General features: G+C 37.2%; 1 protein-coding gene across 6 annotated transcripts in view; it reads right to left on the minus strand.

Annotated features, from left to right (window-relative positions):
• Nucleotides 1–21,185, minus strand: part of LOC149539203 (auxin response factor 6-like) — a 111,715-nt gene that overhangs the window by 57,836 nt on the left and 32,694 nt on the right. For all 6 annotated transcript variants that reach the window (XM_089800528.1, XM_089800526.1, XM_089800527.1 and 3 more), the window contains exon 2: nucleotides 15,454–15,566. In XM_089800528.1, coding sequence (XP_089656654.1) covers nucleotides 15,454–15,566 — 113 coding nt within the window. The remainder of the gene's footprint in view (nucleotides 1–15,453; nucleotides 15,567–21,185) is intronic.

Raw genomic sequence — 21,185 nt, forward strand, 5'->3', positions numbered from 1 at the left:
CGAACCTGGAACAAAGGAAGTGTTATGAAGATTAATGTTGAATCTGCTTAACAAGAATAGGAATAAGATAAAAGATAAGGATGAAATACGCACAGCACAGAAAGTTTTAATTTTAGCAGAATAGGCGGAGCGCAGAGAGAAGCTTCAGCAGCGTCCCGACGGGCACCGAGGAGGTGAAGGAGCACAAACGGAGGGAGTGTATTCACCTAGCAGACCGAGTAGTGCTGAGGAATTTTTCTAGAAGAGACTCGACAGCAATTGAATTTGGTGGAAGAGACAAGGGAGGAGTTCCTTAACTTGTATACGCCGAGGGTAGAGAATTAGAGCGGTAGGGAAGTAACTCGCACGGCTCGAAGTGCCAAAAGAGCACAAGCGTGGAGTGAACTCTTCATTCTCGATACACCAGACAAATGGATACAAGATAGAGAATTGAACAACTTCGCTTGAGGAAATCTTTTTTCGCCAACTACCATGGTTGTTGGAAGTAGGGCAATTGTCCAAAGCAGCACAATTATGCAGAACAGTGCGAGTACTCAGAACAGCGCAAGTACACAGCAAGTACCACAAAATCAGAAGAAAGTAGCAATGGCAAGACCAAAGAAAAAATTGCCGAAGTTCAACGGTGATGGGACGGCAGATCCGATCGGACATTGAAAGACATGCAAAACAATATGGACGGCGAATGGTGTAACGGACCAGAATGACTGGATCCAACAGTTCCTGACGATCCTACGAGGTGTAGCAATTGATTGGTTTGCGGATGTCGATCCTCAGAAATTAACTACATGGATAGAAGTCAGGAAGGAGTTCATAGCAGAGTTCCGACTACTAAGGGACGATAACGAAATTGCGGCAGAAATATACAGTACGAAGCAGGAGAAGAATGAAATGATCTGTACGTATGCAAGAAGGCTGAAAGAGTTGGTGGGAAAGATGGAGAGTCCACCAGCGGACGAATTAAAGAAACAATGGTTTGTTGAAGGGCTACGGTTGACACTAAAGAAAAAAATGAAAATTGTACCTCCAGCATCGTACACTAATGCGTATAACTGGGCAATAGATCTAGAGAGTGAGCAAAAGAAAGCAAAAAGAAGAAACACAAATCATCAAACTCAGACGATTCATCTTCCGAAAGTAGCAGCAGCAATGAAGAATCAAGTAAGGAAGTTTGAGCGTTGCAAAAGGATATGTTATGGATGATGAAGGAATTCAAAAATCTGAAAAGGAATCCCAACTCAGTGAAAGGGGAATTGTGGTGTACAGACTGTAAGGAGAGCAACACAAAGGGCTCTTGCCCGGAAAAACAATTTTTCAATATCTACCAAATTGGAAAACATTCCACAGAGAAATGCTCGTTCAATATAAAGACGAACGGACACTAGCAAGTGTTACTGACACGAGAAGTATCCACCTCAGGAGCAGGAACGAACACAAACGCCGCAACCTCAAGAGGATACCATAACAATAACTAGCGCGGACGAGGCGGTAACAATAACAATAATAACAATAATGGAGGCCAAAGTCGGATACAATATGACTCGAGTGGACGGTCGACGATACAATGTCGTGCGTGCAACCTCTAGAGGCACTTCACTAGAGACTATACCACGAAGGAAACACCACAGTTGTTATGCAGATGGTGTGGTCCGGGAGACCACAAGAATTCAAAATGCCCTAAGCAAGGGATGAACTTGTTAAGCATCGAAGCATGTGATGAGAAGATACTAGCCATCACTCGTGAACAAGCAAAGAAGGCAATGTACCCAAATGTAGAGGAAGAAAAGAAGAGGTTGTAGCAAGCATGCACAGAGTTGGAAAAACAAATGGAAATAGAGAAATTACAAACAAAAGACTCTGCCAACACCTCGAGGAGAAATCGGGCAAAAAAAAACATGGTAAGGCAGGTAATGCAAATGGAAGTTCCTATAAAATTAAATGACCTTCTTACAATGCCTCAGTTGTGGACGACGATACTGAACATGACACCACTCCCGAAAGCAACGAAAGTGACAGGAAAGGATGGCAGCGAAGTGACTGCAACAGACCCAATGCTACTGGCACTCACTACGGGAAGACATCCTGCAGTACTAGAGATGGGGAACTGTACTCACAGATACAATCGTCGACAGAGGGTCAAGCGTAAACGTGTTACCGAAGGATTTATGGAAAAAGTTGGGACAACATTGTGGCCACCTACATCTCAGTTACTGCAGATCAGCATGGAATCAAGTCGTTGGGAACCCTAATGGCAAAGCCGGTAACCATTGGAACGCAACCATTCTTATTGGATTTCGCGGTCATTCCGTTAAAAAGAAAAGAGTATAACACCATCGTTGGAAGGGGTTGGTTGGTACAAGCGAAGGTGAAACATGATTGGAAACGAAATACCCTATCCATGGAACGCAGAGGCCAAAGATTTGTAATCGACTTACACACAGATGATAGGTGAGGAGGCAATGTCATTGATTCTAAAGGCAAAGGTGGAGGGGAAGAAGAGAATGGAACCTAATGAAAAGGGAGTAATGAGACTGGAAGGAGGGTCTAACAATGATGACTTGGACTTGGTGAACGGCCTACTCCATTGGCAGATGGAGGACTACGAGCTCTTTTCGAGCTGTAATATGTTAAGAGCCGACGAAAGTAATAAAGGAGAGGAAAATGAATGTTTGAAGGAATACAGAGAAGTGAAAGAAGGCAAGGCAATTACAGCTGAAGCTGAAGGAAAGAACATACTGTATGGCTAGTACAAGAGGAAGAACATATAGTACAAACCCAAAAAAAGGAAAGATTCCACCGTACAGTACATTGTGAACGGACCGCACGAAAAGAAAAGGTTACACCACACCACAGATTTAGTAGAAAGGTACCGACAACAAGGAAAACACATCGTACGGTTTGCACAGGAAACAAAGAGGAAGGGCTTAAAAACTTCAGTCGTACGGAGTGAAGGTTCTAGAATCAAGAATACAGTTATTGACGGCAAGAAGTGGCAACCGACAAAATTCATGGCACCAAGTTTAAGGATCGCGATCAAGAACAAACTGGGAGATATAGAAAGCCCGAGGGAGAGATTGTATAACTTAAATAAACTTGATGAGCGACAATTGCAGGCACAATGGGCCACGAAAGTCACACAAAATAGGCAAAAAGTATGGCATAACAAGCATTTGAAATTGAATAAATTTCAACCAGGCCAGTTAATTTTGAAGTAAAATGGGTGTAACGAGATCAAACCAGGCAAATTTAAAGTTAAATGGTTCGAACCATACAAGATCCGCAAAGGTGGTGATAATGGCGCAATCAAATTATGGACGCTCGACAGGAAGGAAGTAGTTGATGCACTGAATAGGTCGAAGTTGCAAATCTATCATGAAAGAAATAATGTGCCTACGCAGACAACTCATAGAGAATAAAAAACAAATTTAAAAATTTAAAAATATTAATTAGTAATGTATATATGTAAAGTAAATGTAAATAATGTAAATTGTTAATAGAGCAATGATCGAAGAATAAATTGAAGGCCATCAAGTGGAAAGAAGATGATACCATACAGTCATTACAAGGAAGGAAAGAGCATCGTACGGATGCAAAGCACATAGGGAAAAGGAGATATTTGGCATTTGACACCTTACAACGTAAAAGGTACACCGTACGGAATTGGAAAAGAGCAGTTAGCGACCTAAAAAGATACCGTATGACCACCACATACAAGAGGGACCATGAGGCTAGCACCGTACGGCCGGCACATAAGCACACCGTACGGATTGGGAGGAAAGACTATTGTACAAACTGGGAAGAAGGACCACCGTACAAAATGGGAGGAGGGACCACCGTACAGACTAGGAGGAAGGATTGCAGTCAGACTAGAAGGACTGTCATATGACTCACACAGAGAAGGGGCTCTTGAAACACTATAAGAAGTCCAACTACGAACAAGAGAGTGGTGTACATCGTACGGCAGCCACAAAGAAGTTATAAAACATCATTGCACGGTTGTACAACATAAATTGATACAAGGGATGACATAGAAGAAAGGTGATACGAGGTTGTAAAAAAAATTTTAAAAAGAAAAAAAAGACGACAAATCAAAACAGTTGGCAATGGAAAACATATGGTACCAAAGGAAAAGACATAAACAGGTAATAAAGAAAACATAAGCGGTTGGCAGAAAGAGTCTGGGTTCGGAAGAAAATCACAAAAATGGTGTGTTCCATGGACTTCTGTGTGGGTTTGAGGGTGTTAATTTGGTCTTGGCAATGGGGGACCCCGCCCTGTATCGCAACACGGTGCACGCCTAGGGCCCTGCCCTAGGACCCTGTTGGGGCGCTACTCCTTGACCCTGCTAGGGGCATTGCCCCCTAGAGCTCCGGTTAGTTCAATTATCAATCATGGTTAGTGTAACCGATTGATGAAACCTAGAGCTACTGCAGGAATAGTGTCTGTGTGCCAGAGGTGGAGAGCACTGGAGCAAGCCTTTCGAGAGGGATGCTACACTTTGAGGCACGAGGAGTAGGTGTTGGTTGGACTTAAGGCTATCTTGGTGGATGCATAGAGAACTTGGGAGGAGCTGACCATCCAATTAGAAGCAATAGAGCGACACTTGGCTTAGTGTACTCAGGAGTTGGAAGTAGAGGAGGCAGCACGGGTGGCTATCAAGGTCAGCTTGGCTAGGGAGACAGTATTGTGTTAGCAAAGGCTACAGATGCAACATGTTTTTAGAGACCAGTTTGGTGCAAGCACGGGAGGAATGTGAATGTGATGTGAAGGAAAAAGATTTATCCCATTTTAGTTAGTCACAGTTAATGTATTCCATTTTGTTAATCTACCTCGGTAATTTTGTAATTGTCGTCCAGAGATGACTTTGCTTTTTGGGGGGATGATGTTGTCGGTAAATTCTATATTATAGCCGACAGGTAGAATTGTATCCGAAAGGGCGCATGACGGTTGAATCACCCCTTCGGGAAAGTATATGTACACCATCCAGAAGGGACTTTGGAAGATCATCATCATAATCATATTGTAAGCATTGGAGTGCATATTGCATATATGAATAAAGTATTTGTTCTGTGTTATATCTTACTATACTATATGCGATAAGTATCCTTTCACCCTGTACGGTAAACAATCTTCCTTTATCTATTGCAGCCATCTATAGTTTATGGTGGCATAGTGTTTTGTTGTAGCTTCTTGTATCCAAAATCTTAACCCTTAGATTGGCAAGATCTTGGCTCTAATACCATTGTGATAAATTGTAGCTAGAATATTTGGCAATAAATTGCATAAACAGTAAAATTATTTAGAATTTGGCTGGAGTTAGATATCAACATTCAAATTTTCTGGAATATTTCAAATAAACAACTTACAAATACTTGCTAGAATGATATAACTTTCATGATAGAACATAACCTTCGCCACAAATAACAATCTTTAGATCAGATAACCTTCAAAAAAATCATAGGGTTTTTGGCCTCCAATCCGCCAAATCCAAGGGTTTTCATCCTTGAACTAACAGTTGAATGCATGACTCAAGTTGTAGCAAAGTTTACCAAGAAATAGCAATGCTTTCAAAAGCAATTATACAATTCACCATTTAACAAAAGGGGGGGACTAATTCTAGCAAGATCCTCCAAATGCTCCCACATTATCTTGAAAATCAATTTGTTACTGCTCATAAATAACCACCCAATTATGGATACCAATGCCCCTTGGTGTGGGGCTTAAATATTATTTTACTACAATCTATTGACTATTGTATCTGACATCTCAATTTATGGTCCCCATTATTATATTTATTTATTTTTTCTCTTTCAGGAAAATAAGCATTAGGAACACATTGGCTGATTGAACTAAAAGAAAACATCACAATATTATTCAGTTCCCAAGCCTAAAACTTATATACCATATTAGATTGAAACTATCTTAGTTGATATTAATTCTTTTGCCTATACTTTTTTGCAAATTTATACAAAATCTACTCAATCATAACTGGTGCGTATGTCAGATATGTAACATTTATGGGGAATCATGTGCCACTAAGCTCACTACTTTTACCCTCAAAATATATTTATCAAGGTCAACAAAAGATGCATTCCTTATAGTCAAACGTCAAATAGGTGCTTCTAGGAGACTCCATAATAGATCACATCCACTCAAATTAAAAACATATTCCCAACATTATTAATGTCTTGTACACTTTGAAATAAATCTCCAAAAACTAAGGAAAAAAAATCTTCTAGAAATCATTATTGCCTCCTACACTTTTGAAGAGCTGTCCAACAATTTACAAGAGATATCCTTTTCCAATGTTTTTGCATGTTTGGAATCATCAGGTAAAATACCATTGAGCAGCGATACAGCATCAAAGAAGCAGAAGAATGATCCCACATGGACATTCTAGAGACATGAGTACGAAGTATTAAAACAACTCTGTGTCACCCAACACTTATGAATGAGATGAAGTAAGATTTCGAGAAATCTCCCAGCTAGTTATAATGTTCTCTGTTGTAGGCTCAAAGCTGATACTAGAATCTGACCATAATAAAGGGGCTAGGAACAACTTAAAAATTTGACCTTACTAAGTTTATGTTTCATTCTATGCTGGATGACAGAACTTTAATAGGATTGAGCCAATGATTCCTTGCAACAAGTACATCAAACTAAGAAATTTTTTTATTGGAAAGAGCATATAAAATGTTAAATGTAACTTTTATTTTTTATTTAAGAATTCAAAATTGTGTGGTTATCGAATCAATCTTCATCAGCTCATATTTCATGCACGGTGGTTCACAAGAACCCACTTCTCATGAGCATAAATGGTCCACTCAGCACTCACTGCATTTAGGCATTGCTAATAGGGGTGAAGCGTAGGGGCTTCTCAAGCAGTCACCCACCCCAATACATACTTAAACATTAAGTTTCGCCAAGGTCAAATCCATGCAAGTCTTGGTGCTACACACCTATGATCACTATCTAGATACAATGAATATTAAGTGGACCATTCATACCCATGAAATATGGACCAATAGATGATTTAGGAATGCAAAGTGGGCTTCTGGATACTATGTAATAATGTCCATTAATTTGCAATGTTGTTTATATTGAATAATATGTATCAATGCCCTTTTTATATATAGATATAGGCACCCTTAATCTAAATTGATAATAAAACCCAATTTAATAATTTAGTTATATTATTCTAATAGCATTAAGGATAAGAAGTATCTATACAAGGACTATAAATGGAAATTGGAAAGAATGGCTTTAGTTAAATGGTACCACCTTGTATGAACCTATAGTATTTATTTACTGGTATCTTTTGTCATCTTCAACATTATCTGATTCCTTATTGTTAGTACGCTGATATGGTTACCAAACTCCAACCAAGAGAGAATGTGGTCCAACTTCTCTAATGATCTGCCTTTCTCCTAAGAAAGGTATCCATTTTCATTATATATCTCCTTGTTATCGGTTAGTTGCATCCATTAGCTATCAAAAGTCTTTCCCTTTTTCCATAATGAATAATTGCACCTCTTTAATAAATTGAACATATCCTTGTATATTAAATTACTGTTTATTATTTGTTGATGAATCGCTTCACATAGCTTATCATTTGCATGCATATACACCGGCTCAACAACTATTTCGAAACCTTTGATCTTTGGAACAGATTTTCCTATTTCCTTGAAATTGGTTCAACCATTAATTGTTTTAATCACATATGTAATTATTGTCCTGATTGGTATCTTTTGGGTTTTATCTCTTACTCTCTGCTATTATCCAAATTGTTATTTTCCAGTTTAATTCTCTTATCTAATTTGAGTTACTCAGTCGGCTCAATATATTGTATTAAGTACACAATTGATGTGGCTTGTTTGATTGTTTCACTATTATAGTGATTTATATTGAGGTGTCATTGTTTGAGAATTGTCTAAATTGTTGTTAATGTAATTATTGTACCAAGATATTTGACATCATCATTTTGCTCATTAGAATTCACTTTTTCATATCATCGTATGCCACACTTGCCAAAAACATTATTTTATTCTTGATCATTGACTTAGAGGTAGTTGATATTGTTATCCATAATTGGTCTATGGTTTTTGTTAAGTATGGTGGCTTCATCCTTCAAAAGTTTTGGGCACTAACATTGGGTTCTTCTTTGGTCTGAAAGATATTAGTCAGGTATAAGCCCTAGTCCAAGTTACTGTAAAATACTATTTATTTGTTATTATTATTATATTGAGATTCATATTATGATGTTATTTTATTATCATATTATATAACTATATTATTATTATAGGTATATTACTATTTAAATTTTATATTATATTTTAATGATATATATATTATTATATTAGGATTGTATTATTCTTTTAGTAATTGTAATAATATATTTTACTATTATATTAATAGCAGATTTTTTATTATTAGTTTATTTGATTTTTGAGTTATTATTGTCTTGTTATCTCATTATTTGTTTTATTTATTTATTTATTTATTTTTATATTATAACTTTTTTAATCTTATGATTACTATCAAGAGGGGGTTATGACATTATGAACCTAATAAAAAGTACAAAAGCAAACAGGGGCAAAGCTACTATGTCCATTAGGAGTGCAAATATTTATTGCCCTTCCAAAATAATGCTAAGGGTCCTTTCAATCCGAAGACCCCTTCAAAACAATATGCAATCTAGTTACAAACAAAGCCTAGGGTATTTGGGAGAACTAGGTTGTGTACGTGTCACTTTTGTAAGCTTGGAAAGAGAGGGGTTGCCAAAGCTTCGCCTCTATTACTTTGCAAAGGTCACGTGCATATATTGAAATTCTTCTAATTAAAGGGCAAGAGTCTATGGGGAAACATAAGGTGACTAGTAATGCTCTAAATGCTCTAGCAGATTTATTTGATGGGCAATTGAAAGAAGAGGCAAATAATACCACTAGCAAATTCTTCTTTGTCAATTGCATTTCATTCCCCATGGCTCACTTTCCTTATTACAAGGAGGTTATGGCAAAGATAATTAGGGCACGACTATTATAAGTGCCACCAAGGGAGACTAAAATTGAGGACAACAAACTTGGATAAAAACCATTCCAAGATTAATATTTTAACAAAGAAAATGAAGGAATCATAGGTCGCAAGTGAATACAATTAGGCATCAAAAACTCATCAAATCATATTTACATGCACAAAATGCCCTAATTTCCTTGTGGCTGTAAATTGTTCAAGGCATCACAAGGATGTGAGTTTTCAATTTCAATCCTTAAAGATGTTACAAAGGAGTTTTTGTCATAACATGTGATGCATGTAGTAACAAATGCAGCCCATGTATGCAAAGTTGCAAGGAAGTTAATTGAAATAGCATATAAAGATATTTGGCGGTCTCATTGTGTGTGTATCATGAATAATGCAACCATCTATATTGGAAAAATAAGTTGGATCAAAAAGATTGTTAATGATTCTAGAAATGTGCAGTTGTTTTATCTATCGCCACAACACTTCACAAGCACTCTTCAAGACCTTCTCCAAGTAGGAATTCTTGAAACCTGTAGTGACTCTCGTGTTTGCAGTCTCTTCCTTGTTCATTTTGATTCAAGAGATACTTGATACTCTTATTATATGTACTTTGAGATGACCTGAGGGTCAGATGTTATACTTTGATTTCAGTACCATAGATGCTATACTGCTATGTTGTTCAATTTATCATATTTGCATGTTGATGCCATTTTGAGATGACAGTATATTCTATGATGATATCTACTTATCTAGTATTCTGGACATATCTTTGATTCTGTTATGTGATGGATTTTATGCTATGGTGATTTACTTCATTCTTGTTTCATTATGCTTTATGTGAACATGAGTGATGTAAATGGTCAAATTAGGTATTTAATGCTTTTATTGATTCAGCTATGATATTCTATTCAATTGCACTTGATCGTGTGTGTTAGTGTGCAAGAATTATATCCCTAGCAGTGGCACATGGACTTAGTGATTCAACTGTTCATAGTCTACCAATGTCGTCCCTGTATAGTCAACGTATCCTTATTAATTGTTTAAATTAAACCTTTCGGTGATTATTAAATCCGAACACATTTGCATTATGTGATTAGACTAGTGAGCGTGTTTGTGCATTTAGAGGTTTGCATTGTTGCGATAGTTGTTAAGGAATTTTTTGTGATTTTGGGTTTTTGACCTTTAAATTTTATTGAATTTAATTTCTGACAGCTTTGTCATAGATGAATTCCTATTTCTAGGAATAGTCTGAATAGTCTGTTTTCATTTTGGTCAATTCGAGGTTTAACTAGGTTGGTTAGTTATTTGCCCTAATCGATTATGCACTCGAAAAGTAAGTATAGAAAGAGGAATTTAATTCCTCACTTTTCACTTTTACAAAACACAAATTTGGGAGCTTTCGTTTCTGTTTCTTGTGAGAGTTGTGGGCGTGAGATCTTCGCGAAGTCAGTCTCGTTGAATCCGGCTCGTGTAGACCTTGCTTTGCCGAGATTTCTGGTAGTTTCAGTTGGTGATTTATTTTATTGTGTTGTTTCCTATTTCAACCCCTTTTGTTGTTGGGTAGGGCTCTCTTGTTTTCTTGTTTCAGCTCAGTTTTTGTATCTGTCTCTAGTAGCTATTGATTTGGAGGTTGAGAACTAGTGTTCCCCTTCGTTTTTGTTTGCTAGTTCTGCCCGATTAATCCGGTATGAACATTTTCCTTGTCTTTGGGATGAAGGTTTGGGGTTTCGCACCGTTATGCAAATCGTTTTTGCATACAGTGTCCGAACCCAAATTTTATTGGATTTTTGAAGCTTTTGTGCCCAAAGAGCAAATGGGTTTTAATTTCGAAGTTTTCTAGTTTTGGAAGTTTTTACCTCGTTTTGCGTGTCACCCTATTTTATCAGGTTTTCTTGGCATGTTGTTGCGGACCTAGATCATCTATTTGGATGTCAAGCAATTTTATGTTGCATTGGGATGCATGTCGCATCTATCCTCTCGAGTTGTTTCAGTTGAGTGATATTTTTGCTTGTGTTCTCATCCTATCCTTGTATTATGATCTTCGCGATGATGGTGTGCCACACATTAATACGTACATACATTTTCCGGGTGACTTGCGAGGCCCATTCTTCCATGGTACTTCTGGGAGTTACGATCATTGGGGTTGGGTTGGGAATATGCATGCCTACGGGAACTCATCGTTGGATGAGCATGGGTAGGGTAGGGTAGCATATGGAGGGGGCTTCTCTCTCACAGCTTGGCGATCATGACGCCACAGGTTGGCAAAGGGAGCTTTAATCAAGTGATAACTAAATAAAATACCGGGTGGTAATAGAACTTAAGATAATGAAAAAAGTTTTGTGCTAGAGTCTTCTATCGAAGAGTTGAATTTGGATGATCCGAGCTTGGGCTTGTCAATGCCAAGCGACTCTCCATGATGTCAGCCCCTACTTAGTAGCCCATTGAGTGTCTGACCAGGACCTGTAGTTTATGCATTGTTTCTTGATCTTGGTTTCAATCATCATTATTGTCTGGCATGAGTGTTAGCCATGGATTTTGCCTTGAGTGTTTGGGGTTGGATCATTATCTCCATCAGCACAGCGAGAGTGGGCCTACAAGTTTCACGTGGTTAGGAGGCATAGCTACCTTCAACACTATTGGGGACTGGTGTACAAAGACGATCTATGGTCCCAGTTCGACCATTGCTGGATGTTTTCACTTGGTACTTCGGGTTCCGAAGTATGCTTTCTGGTGATTTAGGCTTTCATTAGAATGGTTGTATATCATGTTTAGATGATGTTAGTATTGACGCATTTCCTTATTATGATGTTTAGCATATGATGTTATGATGTTATCTGCTTTTTTGGAGTATCTATTGCTTATGGTTTAGCATGTTAGATTTCCTATTCTTATGATGTTATTACGCTTTAGTAGTGACGTCCTTATAAGACAGCTCCGACTACCTAGTTGGCAGTTTGGGATGTTACGCGTGGGGGATGGCTAGGACCTTCGAGGTCTCATGATGCTATTACGGTTGGGAGGAACCGCACACTTAGTTTGTTGTTTTAGTTCATTGCGATGTTGCTTCTATATACTACGATGTTGCTTTCAATTATTTCCCTTCACTGCTTTGTTAGATGTTTAGATTCATTATTCATCTTTACAGCTTTCGATTTATTTAATCGAGTGTCTTTCCTCGATATGTGGATTCGGTACTCCCCAGTGTGGAGGAATTTCAGTTCTTAGCTTTTTCACTTTTTAGTTTCTACCGTGCTATTTTGGATTCCTGCACAAAATTGTACATTATCGCACGAGAATGCAAGATCTTGCATGGTGTGTTAGGTTTTCTCGCGTGGCCTTAGGAACTTTCTCGCGCGAAAGCCCACACCAGTGTTAAGGTACTTCGGCTGCTAGGCCAAGTACTTCCTCGTGCCATTTGGTGCACTTCCTCGCACAAAAGACAGTTTCTCGCATGGCGTGTTGTACGTCCTCACGCGAGATTTTTGTCTGTTGTTGGTCCTCACACGAAAAACAAGGGGTATCTCCTCTGGTTTTTGGGGATCGAATTTTGGTGTTTCTAGTACCCTTTGGGTTTGCTAGTATTTCCTTACTTCTGCAGTTCGGAGATTTTAGGTTTTGCTTTCGTAGTGGTCTTTTGTCCTTCAATTGGTCGTGTCAATTCGGGTAGTGGCATTTGGAGATTCATTGGTTGTCGGGATGGTGGTTAACTCTTCCATTGCAATCTATGTGATCCATGTATGATGTTGTCATGTGCCCTCATACTTATAAAAAAAAAATTATCTTGGCTTGTATTTCATCCTTGTTCCAACGATCTCCGGGCGGGGCATTACAAAACCTCTAGGATATGCATCATATTTCATTCTCTCAGTGAGGATGCTTGAGTTGCAAGAGGCATAGTAACTAATGGTTATGACAACATAATGAAATTGATGACCTATGCCCAAGATAGAGCAAGAAAAGAGGATGAAGGACACAATGAATAATTATGCTTTTTGGGGTTATACAAAATATACTCACTTCTGAGTATTTAGATATGGGGATGTTAATGTCCCTAGCCTTCATTACATATACAAGTGCATTGATGCTATGCTTGACCAACTAAAGACAATTGTGCAACTAGTGGACCCACATTACCATTCTACAACAAATAAATACAAACCACTGGGACAAGCTCAACATACTCATGCACATGGTTTCTTATGAATCGAATCTGAAGTGTTGTGTGCAAAGACTTGGTAAAGTTACACCTCTACAAGATGATGAGGTGAAGGCAAGGTTCAAGAAGACCATTCAAAAGATGTATGATTCTACAAATGCCAGCACCATTCCTATTGAGCAGGAAAAATTGGCACTCTAAGGGGATACTTTGAAGAGGTCAAGCTATAAAGGTAAACTAAAATATGGGAGGATCCAATTTTGCAATGAGCTATGCATGGGCCCACTTCTTTGACTACCTCTCTAGTCATTCATTTGTTGTCCTATTTATTTTGTTGTTGGGAGGAACTGCTCTACTTATAGCTTCATCAACTCCATTAAGAAGAAGCAACTTATCTTTCACTAGGCAAAGAACCCTGTACTTGTACTTGGTGTCTAGCATCTCATTAACCACAAAACACTTACATACAAGGAAAGCCTTATTGTCTTGATGGTATTAAAAGCCAAAGGAGTCAACAAAAACTGATTATGATGCCACATAGACAAGGCTGGTGAATTTGCGCTCATGAGTCCAGTAGTCCTAGTCATGAGTTTGGGGATGATTGAAGGCGTGACTTCAAGCCATTTTGTAATTTTGAGCATTGCATGTATAATCATCATATGAAAATTTGAATATAATAATAAACTCTGAATTCAGCATTTCATTGTTAATGTCTTCAAAACTTCAAATGTTCAATACAATCATTGTACCATGTTTAACTTTACAATTTCGTATATTGAAATTTTACTAGTATGACAAAACTTTGTTTGCAATTACTATAGTTATTCTTTATACATCTTTTTATGACTAATTTTTCAGGAACTATATGTACATTTGTGCCACCCCTTACAGTCGTCTCCAAAGGCCTTTGGTCCCCCACCCACCAAAACTCCATAAAACTATGCTTGAGAGACTTGGCTTCATTCTAACCTTTTGCACCTAAATGTATTCACAAGATATAGAAATTTCATAGTATTGATCCTTGTATGAGCATTAAAGATGCCTTACAAGATCTAGGCATATCTCAAGTAATTATTAAAAAAAATGTCAATATTATGACTTACACCTCATGTTATGTGCATGCACCTATGAGCTAACAACATTGATGCTAAGGCCAAAAATTATATCCAAATATTGCAGCTGCATACCATTGCATCTAACAGAGAAACCATCTTATGAGAAAATTCCAAGCCATCGTAGAATTGTTAGCAAGCTTTGAGCTCACATCTACACATGACGCATAATATAATCCTATACTATAATATGTAATAACATATGAAATTGGAAGATTAAGAGCAATTCCTAACTAATAATAGAATGTAGTTCCTGTCTGTCCACTGTGTGTAATTCAATGGGCTTTTAAAAGGTAGCGAGGTTCAAGCTCATATCCAAATATGAGGCATAATGTAATCGGACTATAATCTACGATAACATATGAGATTAGACTATAAAGAGTGATCCTGAATTATTAATGCAATGTAGTTCCCACCTGTAGAAACGTGCATACATTAAAAGCTTTTAGCAGTAAAACTTTCAAACAAGAACGAACAGATGAGAAGTTATAAAGAGATAGAAGACCGAGGCTACAGATGAACAATCAAATGAAGACGGTCAGAACTTAAATGGCAAGTTTCAACCTGGCTGGGTACAAACAAGAAATTTGTTGACAAGTAATTGTATGTTACATGTCTGGGAATAATTTTTCTTAATTTTGTGGCAACTACAAAGTTGAGAAATTCCCTAAATTTTAAATGATATGAGCCTGGAGATAGTTCCACCTTTATCCAGTTTCTAAGACAAAAAGTAATTACTTATCAGTCTAAGACAAAATATAAGTACTTATCAGTCCAATGGACATGATTGACTGGTACAATTAGAGAATTTAACTCTCCGATGATGACCGAAGTTCAAATCCCCCAGGAACGACTGCACTAACTCCAGTATGCAAATGTAATATTTCCTATCTAGGAGTGAGATGTTGCTTGTGTCCCATATATGTGCATAATACTTCATGTCTAAGGAGTGGACCACATTTGTGTCTGAATGGCCAAGGGTCATACAATCGTCAATTTACCAATCAGGAAAAAAATGTAATTACTTATCAGCAAAGTTTACATGATATTCTTCCCAATACACACCCTGCTCGGCTTTTCAAATGCTTGCAAAATAAACATGCAAACAATAAAATAAATTCTAATTTATAGAACAGGAGTAAGGAAATAGTTAAATGAAGCAACCTTTACCTGTTCACTATGACCTTGAGGAAAATAGACAACATGGCTCCCAATAGTTGGTAGGGATACAAGTGGCCCAGCACACGCATGCCAGAGCTCTGAATTGAGGCTTCTCTTTTCCCCTGCTTGGCATTTGCATAAATTTATTGGAAACTTGTATTTATTAGAAAATGTTATATTGTTACAGGAACCGTAATATCAGGAAATAAAGAATATTCTAGAACAATATGCAGACACCCATATAAAAATAAAAGTGCATTCAGATAAGGTTAGAAAAAAGGGAATAAATGATAAAATGCACTATTTAAATCCAAAAATCAAAGAGACAATTAAAAACAAGCATCAATTCCACCTGTGGTTACAATTGAAAACCTATAAAACAAAGAAACTTAGAAAACCAAATTGCTCTCTAACGCCGTCAACTTTTACATTTCAGTTTGAATGTTTATACATCTTTAGGATAGAAATTCATTGATTATCATTCTCACAGCTGTCAAACTAGATTTCAGCCATTATTAAAATAAACATAGACACTTAAGATGCTACTTCAAAAATTAGCCTTTGCTACTTGAGTAACATATAACACCTAGACCCTTGTAAATAGGGCAATTGAAAACAGTTCTAAGCATAAAGTTTATTCTTGGAAACTGCTAAGTGAGGGCTTCTAATGCCGTCAACTTTTAGATTTCAGTTTGAATGTTTATACATCTTTAGGACAGAAATTCATTGATTATCATTATCACAGCTGTCAAACTAGATTTCAACCATTATTAAAAATAAATATAGACACTTAAGATGCTACTTCAAAAATTAGCCTTTGCTACTTAACATATAACACCTAGACCCTTGTAATTAGGGCAATTGAAAATGGTTCGAAGCATAAAGTTTATTCTTGGAAACTGCTAAGTGAGGGCTTCTTCAAATAGAATCCTGAGGACACCTCAAAAGGTTATCCTGGCCTGCCACTGATGGAATTATGATACATTCTTCCCCAGGCTTGTTCCTTTGTGGCAGTTACTTTACCCTTGCCTTTAAGACAAATAATGAAGCAGAAGCCTCAGGACTGCTAAAGAGTCTTAAATAGGTGGTCACTGTGGGTTGTGTTGTAAATTTCTAAATGTTGAACAGATCCTCAGGTAATTATTCAGGGGTATATCAACAACTCTTCAAAAGAATGGACACTAAAAAATATAATGAAAGTGCTTTCATTTGGCAGAAACGTTTAAGTAATTTTGTTATTTGCCTCAACGAATGTAAAGAAGTAGCAGCCTGCGTTGCAAATGTTGGGATCCCAATATTTCCCTCCTTGCTTAAGTTACGTGATGATCGAGACTAATGGAATATCATAATTTCTTTATAGGTCTCTATCCAACTATCCTCCTTGAAATTTGCTCCCCTAACCAGCTTTTTCTCACTATTTTTTAAGTAAATTGAATTTACTCCAAAACTAATTAGTAATGCAGGTCTTTATTTGTAGCCACTCCATTTTATATTGTCGGGTACCCCCGACATTCCACAATTGCCAGTTCTCCATGCAGCACACTCACTTGTGTGTTTCCCCTTCAATCAATATGATGGAATAGATCTACAAATAATGTTTCTTCTTGGAAACTACTGAATGAGAACTTCTTTAAATTGAAATCTGATGGAGCCTCATAAGTAATCACGGTGCAACCCATACTGGAATTGTAATACGTTATTCCTTGTTCATTAGTGGAGGCTCATTTTTCCTTCACTGTAAGATAAATAGTGAAGCGGAAAGCCTTGGTACTACTAGAGAACCTCAAACTGGCGAACTCTATTGGTTGTCGAATTATGGAAGTTGATGTCGATTCCATGGTGATTATTCAAGGATTTATCAACTACTATCTAAGAGTCAAAATTAGAAAGTAAAATAGAAGTGCTTTTGATTGGCCGAAACTTTTAAGCACTTATATCTCATGCTTCAGATAATGTAATTGGGTAGTGGACAGTAGCCTGCTAACATTGGTATCTCGTAAGCTCCCTCCTTGGTGAAGATAAGCGATGATCAGGATGAATGTCATATCAAGACTTCATTTAAAATTGGTTATCCTCTTTGAAATCTCTCCACCCAGCATAGATTTGCTACTTCAATTTAAATGAAACTTATTCTCAGAACAAGCTCTTAATGATGCAGATCTTTATTCAAAACTGCTGTATTTTAGGTTGTTAGAAACTCCACACAACCCCCCGCCCCTACCCCACATGCCACTTCTCCACACAACACACTCTCTCGTGTAAAACGCTTCTGATTGACACCTTGAAATCGTTTTTAAAACAAGCTTTGTTAGTTTGAGCTGTACATAGTGTTGAGAATTTCAGAGCTCAACCCAATGAAATGAGGATGTACAACCATTATTCGCCATCTAGAGGTATCATCTCACATAAGTATTTTAGACCCGCCATTTTTATTACTGATTAAGCCACCCTTAGCCTTGTAAAGGAGATTTAAAAGATGGACAATCTTTATGACTCTAGCATGAAGTGGACCAAATTATCCATTGATGAAAAAAAATCCAATATTTTGGGAGCATGTGTACAGGATATCAGAAGCAGTGATTGAATTGTCATTCAAATCTTACCATCAAATTAGATTTCTGTCCTTGGGGAAAGCTCTGAGAATTAGAGATAATGTTTGAAAAATCTATACTGATGAAGATGGTAAACAAATTTGAATAAATTTGATCCTTTACAACCAGTGGTTGAATTGTCATTCAAATATTACCATCAACTTAGATTTCTCTCCTTGTAGACAGCCCTGAGATTGCAGTAGCCAGTTACTATTTGAAAAAAATATTCTGTTAAAGATGGTAAAAACAAACTTGTACATAACTGATCTTTCTCTGTCACTTACAACCAAAAACAATCATCAATTGCAAACTGTGGGGAAGCTTCTCTTAAAAAGATGTTTCGGAATTACTCACTTTTTTTATTATTGAACACTTTAGAGTCTATATCATTGACGACCATTTATGCAGTCTATTTTCCTATCATAGATAGAAGATTAACATTAGAAAACAGTTGCCTATGATCTACCAATAAAATTAAGCAGCAATATTTGGAAGGGTGGACGATAAAAACCGTGTATATATAACATTAAAATTGACTTTTTATGCTGTGAATTTGTCTTTTCAGGTTGTGCTCTTAGATGTCTCAGCTTCTGAGTTTCTAAAGTGACATATAACAGAGAATTTGTACCCTACAACTAACATGAAAATGCATAGGATATTCTAGCACATGTATGTTTTAAGAATTTAACCATCTTATTAGTGGTAAAGTTAATTATTTCATTTACAAATTGACATTTGAAAAGTAATAATAATATAAATTCACATGCTTTATAAAAAAATTAAAAAATAAACTGTGAGCCTGCAATTCTCAGGTCACCCTGAATGGCAAAATCAGCCCCTTCTCAACCCAAATGAGCTCTTTTTATGTTGATTATTTATCAAAGAAATATACAGCAGCAGGATTTGAAATTGAAGTAGACACAAAATAAATTAGCCAGGTTTGAATGAGACAATAGTGTTGGTCCCAAAAGGTACCGAGAGGTGGGGTTAATTGGTACCGCCCACAAGACCGGTTAAGCTTCTAACCTTTCCAACTAACCTTGCTACTACACACTTTGCAGCTAATTTCAAGATAAATGGAGCAACATAAAAAAACAAGTAAACACAAACACAAAAGCATTCATCCACATAACACAAGTATTTTATATGTAGAAACCCTTGATGCAAGGATGAAAACCACAGCAGAGATAATATACCCACTAGCCCTTATAATGCATGTAAAGGGGTGCCTTGTTAAGAGCTACAAATGCTTCTTTTGAAAGACCATCCTGTTAGGAATGCCTCCAACCTGTTAGAGTTACAAAAGCCTATGAAAGCTATCTGGTTAGAGAATTTACAAGCCTCCTTTCGAGAGATACCTTGTTAAAGGATTTGTACAATAAACTTGCTAATGAAGCTAGCCCTTTTAGGAGCTTACAAATAGATGCAATGGTGAGAAAGCATTCTAAGTGTTTTGACCTTTAGGAGTAGCACTATCTTGCCGTGTAGATCTTTGTTTTGTTCCCTTGAAGATGCTTCGATCTTCTGCTAACTTAGTGACTGTTTTATTCTCACCTCTCCCTTGGTTACCTACAACAGCCTATAGTTGTCCTCTTCACTCTATTGCACTTGCTTTTGTTATTTTCTTCTTCCTCTTCTTTTTGCTCTCCATTCCTTATTCCTTTTTTTGGGTTTCTTTTATTTTATATGTTATTCTATCGATATCAGGGCGCAGTTACCCACGACTGAATTGCCCCCCTCATTCTTGAATTCAAATTTAAAATTCCATGCTTGCTTCATTTAGAGAAGACTGGTGAACCCTACAGCTAGGGTCTAGACATGTAGTATTGTCAGTCATTTTGTGAAACAATGGTGGCCTGTCGTCCTTGCCTACTTGTGTCATTTTGCTTTAACCTTCTGTCACGTTGGTGGTGACTTATCCCATTAATGACTTGCATCAACTATTGTCCATATCCGACTTGCTGTGCCAACATGGGTAAGCCAAAGTGTATGTTGGTGAGTCTCATGACCAATAACTATAGGATTCCTTCTCCTTCTTCTTCCTCTAACCAGATGTCACAGATTTTGCCAATCGGATACATTTGGCCATCAATGACAACAAATTATGTTTCTTTCATTCTTCGCACCAAGGGTGCATGCAGTTGAATCCAAGGCATATTTGACAATGGAGAAATAATTTCTTGAAAAACATGAGTAATTCTATCCTTTTATTTATCTATTTTCAAAAATTCTTTAGTGATTGAAGTAGGAAATGTCCGGGTTTTTTTTTTTTTGTGCATTTTTCAGATTAAATTTTCATTTATCTCACAAAACCAGTATTAGCAGCAGTGACAATGGTACTGTGACAACGAAGTGGAAGAAACTCAAACAAATGCAGGTGTTTCAACCTCATTAAAGTGTGGGAGTGTTAGGGTTTTTGTTATATCTCACAAAACCAATATTAGCAGCAGTGACAATGATACTGTGACAACGAAGTGGAAGAAACTCAAACAAATGCAAGTGTTTCAACCTCATTAAAGTGTGGGAGTGTTAGGGATGGGATGGGCAGCCACCAAAACCGATTGAATGTCCTTCAACAGTCTTGAAAAATTATTTCCCCCCCACAAAAAAAAAAATCTTCTCCAACTTGCAACAGCCATAGATACAAAAAGTAAAAATTCAAGATGGGTAGGATGTAATTGTGTCACATTTGCAAAACAAGTTTTAGTGAGAGCTACACACAAGTATGGTCTCATTTATTGGATGGTACATGTCATGGAGTTAAAATATGCCTAGATATGAAAGAGGATGAGAAGTGAGAGACTCATAGGTTGCACATGGAGGCAGAAATGAGGTCTGAAGATGTGACATTGCCAACCCATTCTTTTGCATGTGGACGATTATCAATGCCTATGATGCCCATGGTTAATAAGTTAGTAACTTAATAGTGCTACTACGGATATTGCCACAAGAGGAACAAGGATGATTAGTGGTGATGATGGGCCAAGGAAAATTGCAAGTATATTTGACGTGCAGAGACAAGACGTGACATAGTTTTCCATTGGCAAATTATGTTAAGCCCATGCCATCCCATTTCATGTCATTGTTCACCTATTTGAAGCAAATGATCAAAAGCTGCATTCTTTCTTGGTTCCTATTTTGTGCCCCTAG

The sequence above is a fragment of the Cupressus sempervirens genome, chromosome 9 (genome assembly GCF_028749045.1).
Source record: "Cupressus sempervirens isolate cs-2001-9-10 chromosome 9, ASM2874904v1, whole genome shotgun sequence".
Lineage (NCBI taxonomy): Eukaryota > Viridiplantae > Streptophyta > Pinopsida > Cupressales > Cupressaceae > Cupressus > Cupressus sempervirens.